Raw genomic sequence first — 14,500 nt, 5'->3', positions numbered from 1 at the left:
AGGGCATGGGGCGGGGAACAGATTCCTGCCACTCAGGTCTGGGTCTCTGCCCACGGCCCCAGTCCCCTTGAGGGCTCCTGACCCTGCCCTGTGACACCCCACTGCACAGGAGGGCACCCACACGCAGAAGAGGAAGGCCTGCCAGACCGAGTGCCCCCGGAAGGTCATCAAGATGGAGTCTGAGGAGGGGGAAGAGTCTAGGTTGGCTCAGAGCTCCCCTGAGCAGCCCAGGCCCAGCACCTCCAGGGCAGTCTCGCCACCCCACCTGGATGGGCCCTCCAGCCCCAAGAGCCCCATCATAAGAGATGAGCTCCCCTTGCCTGAAAGCAACCATCAAACCGGCGACCCTGCAGAGACAGGTAGGGAGTGGGGATGGGCAGGATGGGCTGAGGCCTGCATGCTGTCTTCCAGGGGCTGGGTGGGACCCCTCCTCTGCATCCTCACGCCCTTCCCAGGAAGCCCAAGGCAAGCAGCATTCCCTGTGTGTCTTGCCCTCAGCTGCCACCAAATGGGGAAGGGCAAGCCCAGGGTTTGTCTGGGGGGGGCTAGCGCGGATGGTTTAGCCCATGCTTTTCTGGGATGCCCATATAGGGAGCATGATAGCCTGGGGAACACATTTCCTTAGCTCCTTCCCCTGACACACCCTTTTTGAACCCAGTACCATGCCTCTGCACAGGATGGGTCTCCCCAAACAATGTTTGTTGGTGGGTGTCTAGCACATGCTCAGAGAAGACTTGGGTAAAGTCCACACCCGTTGGTTCCCAAATTTTTTTTACGAAGGCCATCCACCTAAGGTATCTCGCTTGCTCAAGGTATCTTTTATGGCCACTGCCAGACAGGGAGTCCTTTCATGTGAGTGGAGGTCAACCCCCAGAATCCTGGAATGTTCAAGACTGTTCTTCCTGGAGCTCTTTTACCCAGTGTCCAGCATTGTTTTCATTCTAGGTCCCACACTGACCCCTGTCCCCGGTCACACTGAACCCTGACCCTGGCCATACACTCAGCCCCAATGGAGAATCCTCGCTCACAAATGCTATTGGTAATCAGGTTTTGTAAACCTAAAGTATTTTTTAACTCAAACATCTCAGCTCACAGAGCTGAGAATTGGAACAACCAGTGTGCTGCTTTAGGATGGCCAAAGGTTCCAAACCAGGTGGTGCTTGTCACACCCCCTCCACAGGTAGTCAGTTCTGAATCATTCCAGGGCCAGTAGCTGAATTAAGTCGTCACAGACAAGGCATAGCAGGCAGTGATGGCAAGCCACCTTGAGTAACCCCTCCGTACAGGCAGATCCTGGCTTCCCAGGTGGCCCAGTGGTAAAGAACCCGCCTGCCAACACAGGTAGACATCAGAGAGGCAGGTTCGATCCCTGCATTGGGGGTCCCCTGAAGGGAGGCACAGCAACCCATTCCAGTATTCTTGCCCGGAGAATTCCACTGGCAGAGAGGCCTGGCGGGCTACAGTCCACAGGGTTGCAAAGAGTCGGACATAACTGAGCGACTAAACAGGCAGATCCACGCTGGCACACACGCTGAATGTTGACAGCCCCCTTGCAGGGCACATGTTACCCACCCAGCCCACTGGCCTGCAAGGATTCCCACAGGAGAACACCCTGGGCTCCGTCCACGAGCAGCCCTGGCAGGGCCTAACCCCGTCTCCCCTGCTCCGTTTCAGAGGAGCGCGTCGTGGTGATCAGCAGCTCGGAAGACTCAGATGCTGAAAACCCGGTGAGTTGCTCAGAAGTCTGACCCAGGACACTGCCTCCCCCCATTCCAGGTCCCCAGGGGCACAGCCCCAGCAGGTGACTCTCAGACTCACCTCGCGCCCAGGGGATTTATCAGTGAGGCAGTGAGTCCTGAGCTGTCCGGAGGATAGTCTCCAATTGCCAGCTGTGGCCTGGATCGCCCCAGCCCTCCCATCGTACCAGGGTAGGAGCCATCAGTAATCACACGTACTCTTTCTGAAGGCCTGGACAGGGCTTCCCTTCAGAGCCCTATATCTTTTCTGGACTAGCCAATGCCTGTGTCTGCGGCTTCCTTATGCATTGTCTGCCCTCCTAAGTCTCAGTGAGGGGGGCGGACCTGCACCCGTTCCCCGGTTAACGGCAGTGATGCAGGGCCACATGGGGGTATGAGGGTGCAGGGCAGCACCACGCAGGGCCCAGACTAGTACACTGTGACTCCATGTAAGCAGAACTTCCTTTAAAGCCATCCCACAGTGGGACAAGTGGCCGCACGGGTTGTGACCCTCCTGTCCCTGGAGGTTTGTTCATAGCGGTTCATAAAGGCCAGGCTGTCACCTGCCCAGGGGTGAAAGGGATCGGAATTAGAGTGGAAGGCTGGACTGGGTGGCCCCTGAGGCCCCTGCCAGCCTTCAGTCTGAGGTTCTGTGTTGGAAAGCGTGCGGAGCCCACTGAGACCGCCGTCCTGCCTCCTTCCTCATCCATCCAACCCCCGCCGAGAGCTCGCCGAGCGTCCCACTCCCTCCGGGCCTCTCGTCTGTCCCATGGCACATGCCGCCCCTCGGCTTGGCCTCCCCACCATCCTGCCGAGCAAGCTGCCATCCCCGACGCTGAGAGTCCCAGCCAGCCTGCCGGTCACCAGGAGCAAGCTGCCGTCCACCGTGGGATCAGCTTCCTGTCACGTGGGGCGCAAAGAGCCCTGCGCCCTCGCAGCACCTTTCACCTGCCCCTCAAAACGTATGGTGCCCACAGGTGGCCTTGGCCTCCGTCCATGGGTCAAGCCACCACCCCGGCCACCACTGGGCCTCCCAGCCAACCTGCCAATCCCCAGGAGGATCCCACCTGGCCCCAAAGGGCCAGCGGCCAACCCCACCTGGTGCAACTGGCTGCACGACCCCTTGACCCCTTCCCTCCTGTGTCCCAGTGGCTCAACATCTTTCCCCTTCCTCACCCCCCTGGGATCTCCCAGCGTAACACCTTTTATAGGAGAATAATGGGGGGAGGCAGAGCATCCCAAATTCCTGGAGCAGGGGTCTCCCCTGGGGATTCTGGCAGGGCCCCCATGGAAAATCCCCCAGTCCAGGTCCCCCCGGAGGCCTCTCCAAGTACATTCCTACCACTCCACCCTCTGGAGAGGCCACCCATCGGCACAGACACCCCGCAGACAAGCCTCTGAGTGTCCCAAGCGCCTCCCTCCTCTGCAGCCCTGGAGCTCGGCAGGTTGGCATCTCGAACATCTTGTCACAGAATGAAGCAGGGAATGCATGGCTCCATGGACCTCTGAACAAACAGGGTTAAGGCCTCCCCAGTCAGGATATTCTCGTTCCTCACATCCTCAAGTCTCTTTGCCCAAGACAAGGAAGCTTCTCGCACCCTTTGCAACTCCCACAGCCCCATTCTCCCACCCCAAGCTTTCCCACTGGGCCTCTGCCAGGATGTAAGCCCATGAGGGCAGGGACTGTGTGGCTCCCAGGCCCTGGCAGGTGCAGCTGCTCAATAAATACTTATTGAACAATTACCCTCGCAAACCCTTCTTCCATGACCATCGGATTCCCTGCTGGGCCTCTCCTCCCGGCTAGTGGTCTTTGTCTCCTCTGCACGGACTCTTGGTTCACCTGTGGGGCTGCTGTGACCCTCTTTCTGCCATAGCCTGTGTGAGCAGCAGAGGTGGGAGGTGGGGTCCAGGCCCTTTGCCTCCTGGACTGTCTTGGTTCTGCCACCTGGCAACATCCTCCATGCCCTTGAGGTTCGGGCCCTCCAGATGAACCCCGCTTTCCCCAGCTCATCTTAGACATTCTTGGGCTCCCCACTGTATTGGAAGACTGCCTCCTAGGTTTCCTCTCCCCACCCGGGTCCCGCTTTCTTCCTGGATGACTTCAACGTCCACCACCCTGGCCTCTCCTCTCCTTGACCTTTCAGGGATCTTTGCCCCATTCCCCTGTAGCTGCCAGCCCCATCCCCCTTGCCTCCTCCCCCCAGACCACTCCATCACTGAGAACTTTCCCTCTCTAGACTGGCCCAGACTGACCATAGCTTCCTTTTCCTTGAGCTCTCCATCAGTTACTTCCAGGACTTGGGCTGTTTGCCTCCCAGTTCCTTCTGCCATTACCTCCCGCCCACCAGCCAGCAAGGTCCACCGTTTCAGCCAGTCTTCCACCAGGATCTTGGTGCCCTGTCTCCCCACCGCCCCGCTCCTGGTAGCCTGCCCTCCAAAGACAGCCCTGGAAGGATGCAGTCCTGTCCCCTGCTCTGCACTGCCACCTGGAGGCCAACTTCTGTTGGAGAAAAGTCGAAGGGAGGAAAGCTACAAACGATTTGTCTCCTGGACTCCTTAGCTTCCGGCCTAGGCATGCCCCGCCCCCTGCTCTCCAGGGCACCTCGCCGCACCCCTGCTTCCCTAGCTCTGCTCCCTCTTCCCCACCCTCGCTCTTGGCCGCTCTGCACCTTCTGCCCCAGGAGGACCACAGGACAGGTGGCTCAGCAGCGGCCCATATCTCGCTCTCTGATGACTGATTGACCCGACCCCATCACATCCCTCCCCGTCCCTTCTGTTAGGACTAGAGGACCCCCCTCTAGGACTCACTCCTCCTCTCCCTGGCCATGCCCTCCTGCCCCCTTGGGAACCTCCCTCCATCTCTCCATCCTCATTTGCATCTTCAAACACTTCCTGTGGGCTATAACTAAGCACCCTGGAGAAAGTCCCATCTTTGCATGCACCACCCCCCAACACACATACCATTTACCTTTCAACCTTCACCCCTCGGTGCTCCTTCCTTGCCCCAGTCCCGTGCCTTTCCCCACCATGCCCTGCCACCATTTCCAGGGTAACCTCCGTGCCTCTCAGTCCAGTGGTCACCTTCAGTCCTAACGCCCCCACACTCTGCTTCCCTTGGGTTCAGGAATTTTCCTCCTGCAGCTCTGCTGGTCCTCCTCACTCCCCGTTCAGGTCTCTTTGTTTTTCTAAATGTTGTTCTCCCAGCTTAGGTTCTGGGATCTCATCTCCTTCTAGAATCTGTACACTTATCCCCATGATCTCAACCATGTCCATGGCTGCATATGGGCTCCTGCCCGCCAGACCAGTAGAGCCCAGTGTCTCCAGTCAGATGCCCCACAGAAACCTCAAACTCACCTCGCCTCTTGTTCTCTCTGTAAATTGCACACATCTGCCTAGTTGCAGAAGCTGGGACCCCAGAGCTGCCCAGGAGTGCCCCCACCCTTTTCACTATTCCTTAGAGCCAGTCACTTTGTGAATCTTACCATGTTCTAAATTCCTCAGAAAGCTGGTTACTTCTTTCTATCCCATAATCTTGATAACATGAAAACAAGGTTAACCCTGGATGGAAGTAGAAGACTGAGAAAGAAAGAGCAAGAAAAGGATTCGAATGCTGTTAATATGGCCAGGCTTCGTGAGAGTCAGGTGGAAGCACTGAAACCAGCAATATTTTGGTGGCATGGGGATGGGGGGTCAGACTAGTACTTAGCTGTCAGTAGCAAGGAGCCACTAGGTGCTATCTGAGGTTGATCAACTCAGGAAGAAGAAGTGCATTTCAGGTTACAAAGAATTAAATGATTAGAAGCAGCTGCTCATGTTTGGAGACCAGGTTAGAGGCAAGAGAACCAGAGGGTCACTGCTTTTGTGTGGGCGTTCTTCAGACACGTTTTTAAAATTAACCATTACAGGAGTCTGAAACTTATTGGAAAAAAAAAATTTTTAGAAAGCAAACAATTTAGGTCCTCCTAAGTAGGTGCATTTCTCACCCACCTGCCATGCCCCCTTCCAGACCCCTGGTGCTCCCAGAGTTCCTTAGCAGGAGGGGGCAGGGCAATGTCTGCAGGTTGCTCCCGGCTCCCACGTCCTCCCCTCCCTGTGGCCTTTATCCATCCTGCCCCTCCGAAGTATGAGAGCTTCGGAATGCCTGCTTAGTCGCTTCAGTTGTGTCCACCTCTTTGTGACCCCATGGACTGTAGTTCACCAGGCTCCTCTGTCCATGGGATTCTCCAGGCAAGAATACTGGAGTGGGTTGCCATTTCTTTTTCCAGGGGCGCTTCCCCACCCAGGGGTTGAACTCACATCTCTTGAATGTTGCCTGCTGAGCTGTGGAATAGTGGCCTGCTAAGATACTGTGTTTTCCAAGTGTACCAGGGCAAGCAAGCCCCCAGCTTGGGCTGCAGCTGTGTCAATGGCTGGAATCCAGACATGTCGGGGCTCTGGCACTGATCTGGTGTGGTGGGCAGGGCTGGGGAGAGGCTGCTCGAGCAGCACAGGTGTTCTGTCGGAGACCTCTCCCCTGCTGGGAGAGGCAGTGGGGCTGTAGTCTTGGGGTGGAGAGGGAGTCCCAGGTCTGATGGTGGTGAGGACTGTGCTTAAAAATGAGGTGGGTCAGCCACACCTCTACTGCGGGCTCTGTGTCAACAGAGCCAAAGGAGAAAAAGGTAGATGTCTTCACCCACTCTTGCAACAGAAGATGCCCCAGTTCCCGGTAGCAACAGGACCAAGTGGAAGCAGGAGGTGGCCTTGCCGAGGGGGCAGCCCCCGGAAGAAGTGCATGGTGACCAGCAGTGGAAGGGAGGCCCAGGGGAGCAACTGACCCAGGGGAGGGATGTGTGGTGGTGAGTGTGCACTTCAGAAAAAGACACAGGTGCTCAGCTGAGAAGATGGGAGCCGTGGCCCCTGGAGCCTGCAGAGGGGCCAGAGCAGGAGGCAGAGGGCCGTAGGGACCACAGGCTGGCTAATGGGATCATCTGGGTTAACAGATAACATGTGCGGTATCTCTGGGGCCTTCAGGCTTTGCAAGAGCTAGGGTTTTCTGCCTGCAAAATACAGGCATGCATGTGTCTGGCCATTCTGATCCCAACTGTAAGCTCAAGTGCTGAGAAAGTTCCTCAGGAGCCGAGGACCTCTAGATTAGCATTAATGTCAATATTAGATACTTCAGGTGAGAATGTTGAATAGCAGAGAGCCTGGCTTCTGATTTGCTGATGCCCAAACGTGGAATGAATCCATAATTAGGACAGTTGTTCCCAATCCTGGCTGCGCACTGCTATCACTTGGGGGTTTTACCAAGGACAGATTCCTGAGTCCCACCCCCAGGGAGTCTAACTATATTGGTCTGGGGCTCAGCCGGGACATCAGGATTTTTTTAAACTGCTTATGCACAATCAAGGTTGTGTTGTTCAGTCGCTAAGTCACGTCTAACTCTGCAACCCCATGGACTGCAGCACACCAGGCTTCCCTGTCCTTTGCTATCTCCCTTTGCTCAAACTCATGTCCATTGAGTTGTTGATGCCATTCAACCATCTCATCCTCTGTCGCCCCCTTCTCCTCTTGAGGGATTCGATTGCATATCTGTGTGAAAGAAATGCTGCTCATTTGTGTATGTATCAGCCTTGAACAGAGGTGATGTATACATGCTGGGATATGATCCAGGTTGGGAAGGGGAGATGCTGGGTCTTTCCAGATAAACCTCCTAGCAGTTTCTTGGAAGGTGAGAAGCTAGTGGCTTCCTCGGAGCACCTCAGTATGGCCATTACACCTGCTGTGTTAAGTTGAGGTGTGGTTAATCTGCTAAATTGACTGTGATGAAGATAAGTGAAATTGAGCTCTTCAACCCGATGGCACATGTATCCTGATTGCCTGTGTATCCTGAGAAATATCCCAGATCCCACATGGCTCAGTTTTGCAGTCAAAGAAGCACAGTCCATTAACCAGTCATCTTTCAAAGACTGTTACAGAGAATACAACTCATACCTCACAGCAACACTCCTTGAATCCTTCATCCCTTCATTCTCACCACCATCGTCTCCTACTCACTGGTCCCTCAAAGCCTTTTCTCACTTTTCACTTTCCAGTCCTCACATGAGGGCTCTGATCTCTCCCCTCCTCTGGTTCTTTCTGCTGCCATTCCTTTCCCTTCCAAGGAAATCTCAAGCTTTTTTCCAACAAAAGGCCTCTCCTGGATTCTTGGGTTCAGATCTCTGCTACTCTCCCCCTCTATGCTCCATGCTCCACCACCACCACCCCCCACTTAATCCTGATTGTGGAATGAGGCCGAGGAGTGGCAGTGGGGGGCGTGGAAGAGGGACAGAAAGATATTCAGCATCGGAGCTGGATATCAGTTGGATAATCAGCTGTGCTGATTCTGTTAACCCTGGGTCTTTAGGAAAGTCTTTTTTAAATGTCAGTACTTCCCAGCTGTACTGCTGGGATTTAAGGCAGGGATGGGGAACTGCTTGCAGTGCTAGCTGGAGTTCAGTGGAAGGCATTCCTGTGAGACCAGCCCGGTGGAGTAGCCATACTTTATGGTTGTCCCCAAGGGCAAGAGAAATCTGGGCGGAAGGAGTCAGGGCTGGAAGATTCAGCCTTCCCTCCCTTGACAACTTGATGGAAAGGGGTGTTCTTTTATTAAGGGGGCCAGCAGGGTCTTCAGCAAGTTCAGGACAAAGGATATTTCCTTGACTATAAAAGAGAGAATGACCCCAGGACCATGGGAGGCTCTTAAAAAGTGAGGGTCTCGTGGCTATCATAAGTGACCCTGGTATAAAGATGGGGGAGTTAGCTCAAAGATGCTGCTCTCCAGGGAGATCAAGTCTTGGAAAGGACTATCTGAAGAGAAGACACTGGCTTTCCAGCCTGAAGAGACAGTGCCGGAAGACAGACGGAAGCACTCAGGGCCACTGCGAAGGCTTTGGCAGTTTGGAGCAAAGAGAGGAAGGCCATGTCGGTGGGTGGCAGAGAAGACTCGGCCAAGGGGACGGCACTTCACCTGAAGCCCAGGGGAGGCCACAGCAAGGGGAGTGCAGCTGTTTCCACCAGCCCAAGTGTGAGAGCACCCCTGCCTTGTGGCCGGAACAGGCACTGGAAGCTTGGAGATAGGAAACCACGAGATTCTCCCACGGCGGAAAAAGGTGGTGTCTCCTGCCGGCGCTCTAGCAACTTCAAAAAGAAGACTCCTGGAGAAGGCTCACTCCAGGGAGGCAAGGGAACCCTGACAGCAAGACGGAGACTCAGCAGGACATGCCGAACCAGCCTTGGATGCGTGGCCAGCTCGAGGATACTGGTCCACAAGGCCTATGTTTTGTCCCAGTAGGGCTTCAGGTATAAAGTCCCAGAAAACTCAGGGTGCTTTAAGCCAAACCAGCTCTATATGGACTCAGGGAGTGTCTGTTTTTATCAGTGCCTAGGAGGAAGTTGGAGAGGGCTATGAAATGCAAATAGAGCCAAAATCAGCCACTCGAAGGAAAATCCCAGCACATTTTAATTGTGGTTAGCAAAGACTTTGCACTTGGCTGAAGTTTCAGTAAAACAGCGGTTTCACCTGGTGGAAGGGCGGAAGACAGAAGGCTAGTTCTGCCCCAGGCCAGGGACGACAGCCAGAGGTCAGAGTTCAGAGAGGCCCTGGGTGAGGCCAACTCCATCAACCACCAGGGGCCGTCTGTCAGAGGGGAAGGTTGGGGCCTGCTCTGGACTCTGTCCCAGCAGTGCCCTCAGCAGGCCCTGTGTCAGTGGCCACACCCATTCCCCCTGGTGTCTGGTTAATATCCACAGGTGACACAGGAAGTTCTGAGCGGGCCCCCAAAGCCTAGCTTTGCCTGGTGTGCAGATGATAAGCAATTAACTCTATATTACAAAAGGCTCTATCTCCCTCCTTCGCCCTAGCCCCTGGGGTTTAAACGCTTACAGCTAGAGCCCCTCCCACCCCCAGGGCCTTTCAACAGTGTTCACACCTTGGTGCTGCAGAGAACAGAGCCTCAGGTGCCCAGCCTGGCGGAGCCCCGGCCTGCTTGCCTAAGCAGCTGTCTTCTGGACGCCAAATGGCAGAGGGCTCCCAGGTCTGAGCCTGCTTCTCTCCACTACTCTCACAGCCAGGCGCCATGTGCCCCGTAGAGGCGGCATCCCAGGGGCCGGGTGGCCCTCCCCTCTCCTTTGTGCAGGGTGCCGGGACCTCAGCTCACCTGGGGGACAAGAAAAGCCAGGCATCCTGCCCCTTCCAGAGAAACACCTGAGGTTCGAGATGGGACTCCTTCCCCCACCGCCCCCCAGTTCACGATGTTTGTTCTGAGTCGGCTCAAGGAGTTGAAGCAAGGAGCAGACACACGCGGCCCTGCCCACCTCGGCCCCGACGCCTTCCCAGAGCCTACCCCCCCAGCCCTGCTCACCCATGTGCACACTCAGCCACACAGTATCACACTTGCACACACACGTGTGTCAACGCAGGCTCGCAAACCCACACCCCCCATACACACACACACACACAATATTTGCATTCATTCCCACACTTTTTCACACTCACACTTCCCCCCATGATCCCATCCTACTCACGCACTGACACACGTGCCCTGGTTCACACGCATGACCCTCACACGTGCATATGCACATTCACACCCGTTCAGGCACTCGCTTGGAAACGCCCCCTCCCTTTTCCAGTAACAGGCCCTCCCTGAGGCACACACAGACCACCCCCCCCATATCCACGCGCTCTCATCGCCCTCTACCCCACGGTCACGCACACACCAGCATGCACACCTGTTCCCAGGGACCCAGCTCACATGGCCACTGCCCCCTTTCAGCCCCCACAGCCCCTGACCTGTTGATTTCTTCTGTGTTGCAGGACTCCCGAGAGCTGGCCGACAACAGCAGCGAGTCCAGTGACCTCCAGCTGGAGGGCCCCAGCTCCCTCGGAGTCCTGGACGACGGCCCCTCCAACTCCCTGGTGGAAGACAAGCCCCTGGTTTTCTTTGACCTCAAGATTGACAATGAAAGTGGGTTCTCCGGTGGCCACCCCTCAACCCTTTCTTGCTCAGTCCCTAAGTCCCCAGGATAAGTGCAGGCAGAGCCATCTGTGAGCTCGGGAGAGCCCTGAGCTGTGGCCAGAGGTTGCAGCCAGAGGGTGGTCAGAGCACCGCACCTCCCGGGGCCTCTCAGGTGTTTGCACTTGGTTCTCTGAATAAGGACGTCTGCTTTGACCAGGGCCTGAAGGCATGAGGCAGGCACCTCCATGAGTCCCTCCCTGACTGGTGCTTCCATTAGGGAGCCTTGGGAACACACTTGTAAACAGAAACGCAACCTTAAAGTTGCTGAGGTGACACCAGCAATCCAAACACAGCCTTAGGCTGAGTACAGGGCCCATTCTTTCCAAGGTTGCTGCAGGGGGCGGCCAACAGAGCCAAGGTCACAGAGAGATGTGACCCCTTCTCCCTCAAATTCGCGGTGCTTACCCTAGCCCTGCGGGAGGCTAGGTCCCATCCAGTTGCCTGGGCTCAGCGTGGGGTCAGCCCAGGGAGACACAAACAGCGGGTATTTCACAGGACAGGGAAGCCATTTGCAGACCTCACTGGAAGATTCGGGACCATGCTCTGAATGGAGTGGATTGGGCAAATGTGCTTTCTGACCCAGCGCTCTGATGGCTGGGGGCCTTAACTATGTGACTGATGGGGTTGGAGGTCGGGGGGAAAGGGAGTGGAGGGCTAGGCTGAAGCAGTGAGGGATCCCTAGGGTAGGTGGGTGGAGGCTGGCAGCAGACAGACTGGAGTGAAAGGGTTTGGTGGATTCCAGAAGGTGGCAGGGCAGGGGGGAGCAGGACTCCCGGCAGGGGAGGAAGGGGCCCTGGAGGGCAGCCCTACCTCCCCTTCTGACCCCCATCCCTATTGGAGCCAGGGTCAGAGCTGCGTTTGAGGCTGATGCTTGATTCCTGCCATCAGGCCCCAAGGTGGGGTCTCTGAATGGTGGGGTTGGTGCCCCCCGCCATGCCCTTGAGGCCTCACGCTGCCATTCTCTCCTGCCCAGCCCAGAAGATTAGCCAGCTGGCAGCCGTGAACCAGGAAAGCCAGTTCCGCGCGCTCATCCAGCCCGAGGCGCTCAACGTGTACTCCAAGGCTGTCTCCCTAGAGGTGGGACTGCAGCACTTCCTGTACTTCCTGGCGAGCATGCACCAGCCCATCCTGGCCTGCTATAAGCTGTGGGGACCCAGTCTCCCCAGCTTCTTCCAGGCCCTGGAGGAGATGAACATGCTGGGGAAGTTCCAGAAGTCCATCTCAGGCTTCCTGGCCACCCTGCCCCTCATCCGGGAGTGCGTGCCGGGGGCCAGCAGCTTCAAACTCAAGAGCCTGGCCAAGACCTACCTGGCAAGAAACATGAGCGAACGCAGCGCCCTCGCGGCCGTGCTGGCCATGCGCGACCTGTGCCGACTCCTCGAGGTGTCCCCCGGCCCCCAGCTGGCCCCGCACATCCACCCCTTCAGCAGCCTGCAGTGCTTCTCATCCCTGCAGCCCCTGGTGCGGGCAGCCATCCTGCCCCGGGCCGAGGCCCGCTTGCTGGCCCTGCACAAGGTCACCTTCATAGAGCTGCTGACCGCACACCACCATGACCCCCAGGGTGGCCTGAAGAGGTACAACCGCTTCCTGAGCCTCCAGACTCCCACGTCGTCTCAGCCTGCACTCGACCTGCAGTCTCTGGGCACCTACTTCGAAGGCCTGCTGGGGGAGCCGGCCTCGGCAGGGGCAGGAGGCGTCGCTGCCCCTCCGGCTGGCCACAGCTTGGCAGAAAGGGCTACGCAGCAGACCTGAGGGGAGGGGCTGACTGGCTCAGACTCTCTGGGGACAGAGAGAGATGGGGTCCCTGAGAGCCCCTGCCCACCACAGCATCCCCAGGTCCAGCTATCTCCCTTGTCATTTGGTCCAGAATCAGTTCTCCTTCTCCGGGACCAAATTCCACCTCTCTAAAAATTCCACAGAGAAGGTTCCAAGGCCAAGCAACCACCCGATGGGGGCCACAAGATCCCCGGGCGGCCTTGGGAGCACCGTGAGTTAGCTCGAAGATCCCCTGAGCCTCCCACTCCGGGAGCCAGAAGCGGGGGCAGGGCAGGGTCCCTGATGAAGAAGGGCTGGCTGCTGGGCTCTCGAAGCAGCCCCCATATTGCCCCAGCCAACCGAGCCCAGCTTCCGGAGGGTCCCTTACTGCTCCTCCCTGAGCACTGGCATGGCCCCAGGGGCCCTGCTGACAGCACCCACAGACACTGCCTACACCACCAGGGGCCCCACGGGTACCAAAGTGCCTTTCAAACCAAACCTTCCCTGGGGGTTTGGGTTCTTCCAGCCTTTGCCTGCCCGGAGGCCAGCCCAGTTCACGTCCGCTCTGGGGCATTCTCACCCCCCAAGGGCCTCCTCTCAGCGGAGACAGGGCCTGCCGCTCCCTGCCACCCCTGCCGCCCCCTGCCGCCCCCTGCCGCCCCCTGCCGCCCCCTGCCGCCCCCTGCCGCCCCCTGCCGCCCCCTGCCGCCCCCTGCCGCCCCCTGCCGCCCCCTGCTTCCAGACATGACCTTCCAAGCCTGGTTCCCTCCTGCTGGCCACACTGGGCCCTTCTGGCTCTCTGCAACGCCACTACCTGCCCCAAGGCCTCCCAAGGTGTGACCTCCAACCCAGCACTGCTCTCAGTGGAGTCCAGCGACCTGCAGCATGGGAATCTCTAGGGTGGGGCCCAGCAGGCTGCTTTAGCAGGTTCTCCAGATGATTCTGAGGCCCACCAGGTTTCAGCACCATTGCTCTGATAGACTGCCCTTCCAGGAGAAGCAGTGTGGAGCAGCAGAGAAAGTCCTGGCCCTGACTGTGCGCTGAGTGGGACCCAGGAAAGGGCCCCTTCCTGAGCCCCCACGTCCCCACCTATAAAATGGGCTGGTTAGCCTGCGTGGTCCCAGAGCTCCCATCTAGCCCCACCATTCTGGGGTTTTAGGAATGAGCAGCAGGCCTCTGGGGCAGTGGTGAAGGAGGTTTTCATTCTTGAGCCCTTGGCCCCAACCCTAAGCTAACTAAGGCCCCCAAACTTGAGCAGGACACAGGCTGGTGGTCTCATCTCATAGTGGAACCACTGCCCCTTCCCCTCAGCCCCTCTGCCATCCCTCTTCCTTGACGCCCTGATCCTGGGGATACCCCCATGGCCTCAGCTTTCACACGCGTGAAGGCTGTGTGCCCACACCCCTGCCCCCATCCACTGGGAACCCTGAAGACCCACAGAGGGATCACATAGGAACTGGTTGCCATGTGAGAGTGCTGGCTCTGAAGCTCAGTAAAACTGGCGGCTGGGTGAGGGGAGGAGGGGGCTGGAGCCTCAGTCTGCCTGTGATGACCATCTTGGTGGCAGCAGGGCAGGACTTGGGCCCCTCCTCACTGTATCTTCCCCCCAGCCCCACCGCAAGACTGAACCTGCTGATTTCCAGCTCCAAGCCCAGCCCCACAAGGCTTTCTTCCTTCAGATGGAGTTGATCACATTTGTTATAGCGAAGGACTGTTCAGCCCTCTTGCCACTGTCATAGCCTTTAATAAAGATGTGAATCTTCAAAGCCTGGTGCGCCAATCACAGACTCTGCCCAACCCACCCCAGGAGTCCTGAGCAGTCTCTTGCCTGGTAAAGGGGGAGCTTGCTGGCATAGCTGTTCTTTGTGAGGGCATCTCTCAGGACTCAACAGAGCTGAGAACCCCTCGTTGCTCAGTGCTGAGGGTCTCAAGGATATGAGCCCCTGTTCTAAGTGGGGAGACCAGGGCGGACCT

General features: G+C 57.3%; 1 protein-coding gene and 1 long non-coding RNA gene across 6 annotated transcripts in view; one reads left to right on the top strand and one right to left on the bottom strand.

Annotated features, from left to right (window-relative positions):
- PML (PML nuclear body scaffold) overlaps nucleotides 1-14,292 on the top strand; it is a 53,080-nt gene extending 38,788 nt beyond the window's left edge. Inside the window, exons 6-9 of one of the 5 annotated variants that reach the window (XM_069559634.1) lie at nucleotides 110-359; nucleotides 1,675-1,727; nucleotides 10,570-10,720; nucleotides 11,750-14,292. In XM_069559634.1, coding sequence (XP_069415735.1) covers nucleotides 110-359; nucleotides 1,675-1,727; nucleotides 10,570-10,720; nucleotides 11,750-11,757 — 462 coding nt within the window. In that variant the 3' untranslated portion in view covers nucleotides 11,758-14,292. Of the gene's footprint in view, nucleotides 1-109; nucleotides 360-1,674; nucleotides 1,728-2,399; nucleotides 3,480-10,569; nucleotides 10,721-11,744 lie in introns of those variants that run through there. The other 4 variants (XM_069559632.1, XR_011250319.1, XM_069559633.1 and 1 more) reach the window with 4 other exon arrangements.
- Nucleotides 9,195-10,668, bottom strand: LOC138423578 (uncharacterized). The gene is made up of 2 exons (XR_011250320.1): nucleotides 10,546-10,668; nucleotides 9,195-9,913 (listed from the first exon to the last, which is right to left on the bottom strand). It is a non-coding gene; the product is annotated as an uncharacterized lncRNA (long non-coding RNA).
- Nucleotides 14,293-14,500: the final 208 nt, after the last annotated feature.

This window comes from Ovis canadensis, chromosome 18, assembly GCF_042477335.2.
Source record: "Ovis canadensis isolate MfBH-ARS-UI-01 breed Bighorn chromosome 18, ARS-UI_OviCan_v2, whole genome shotgun sequence".
NCBI classification, from domain to species: Eukaryota; Metazoa; Chordata; class Mammalia; order Artiodactyla; family Bovidae; genus Ovis; species Ovis canadensis.
This window is presented reverse-complemented; position numbering and strand designations above follow the sequence as displayed.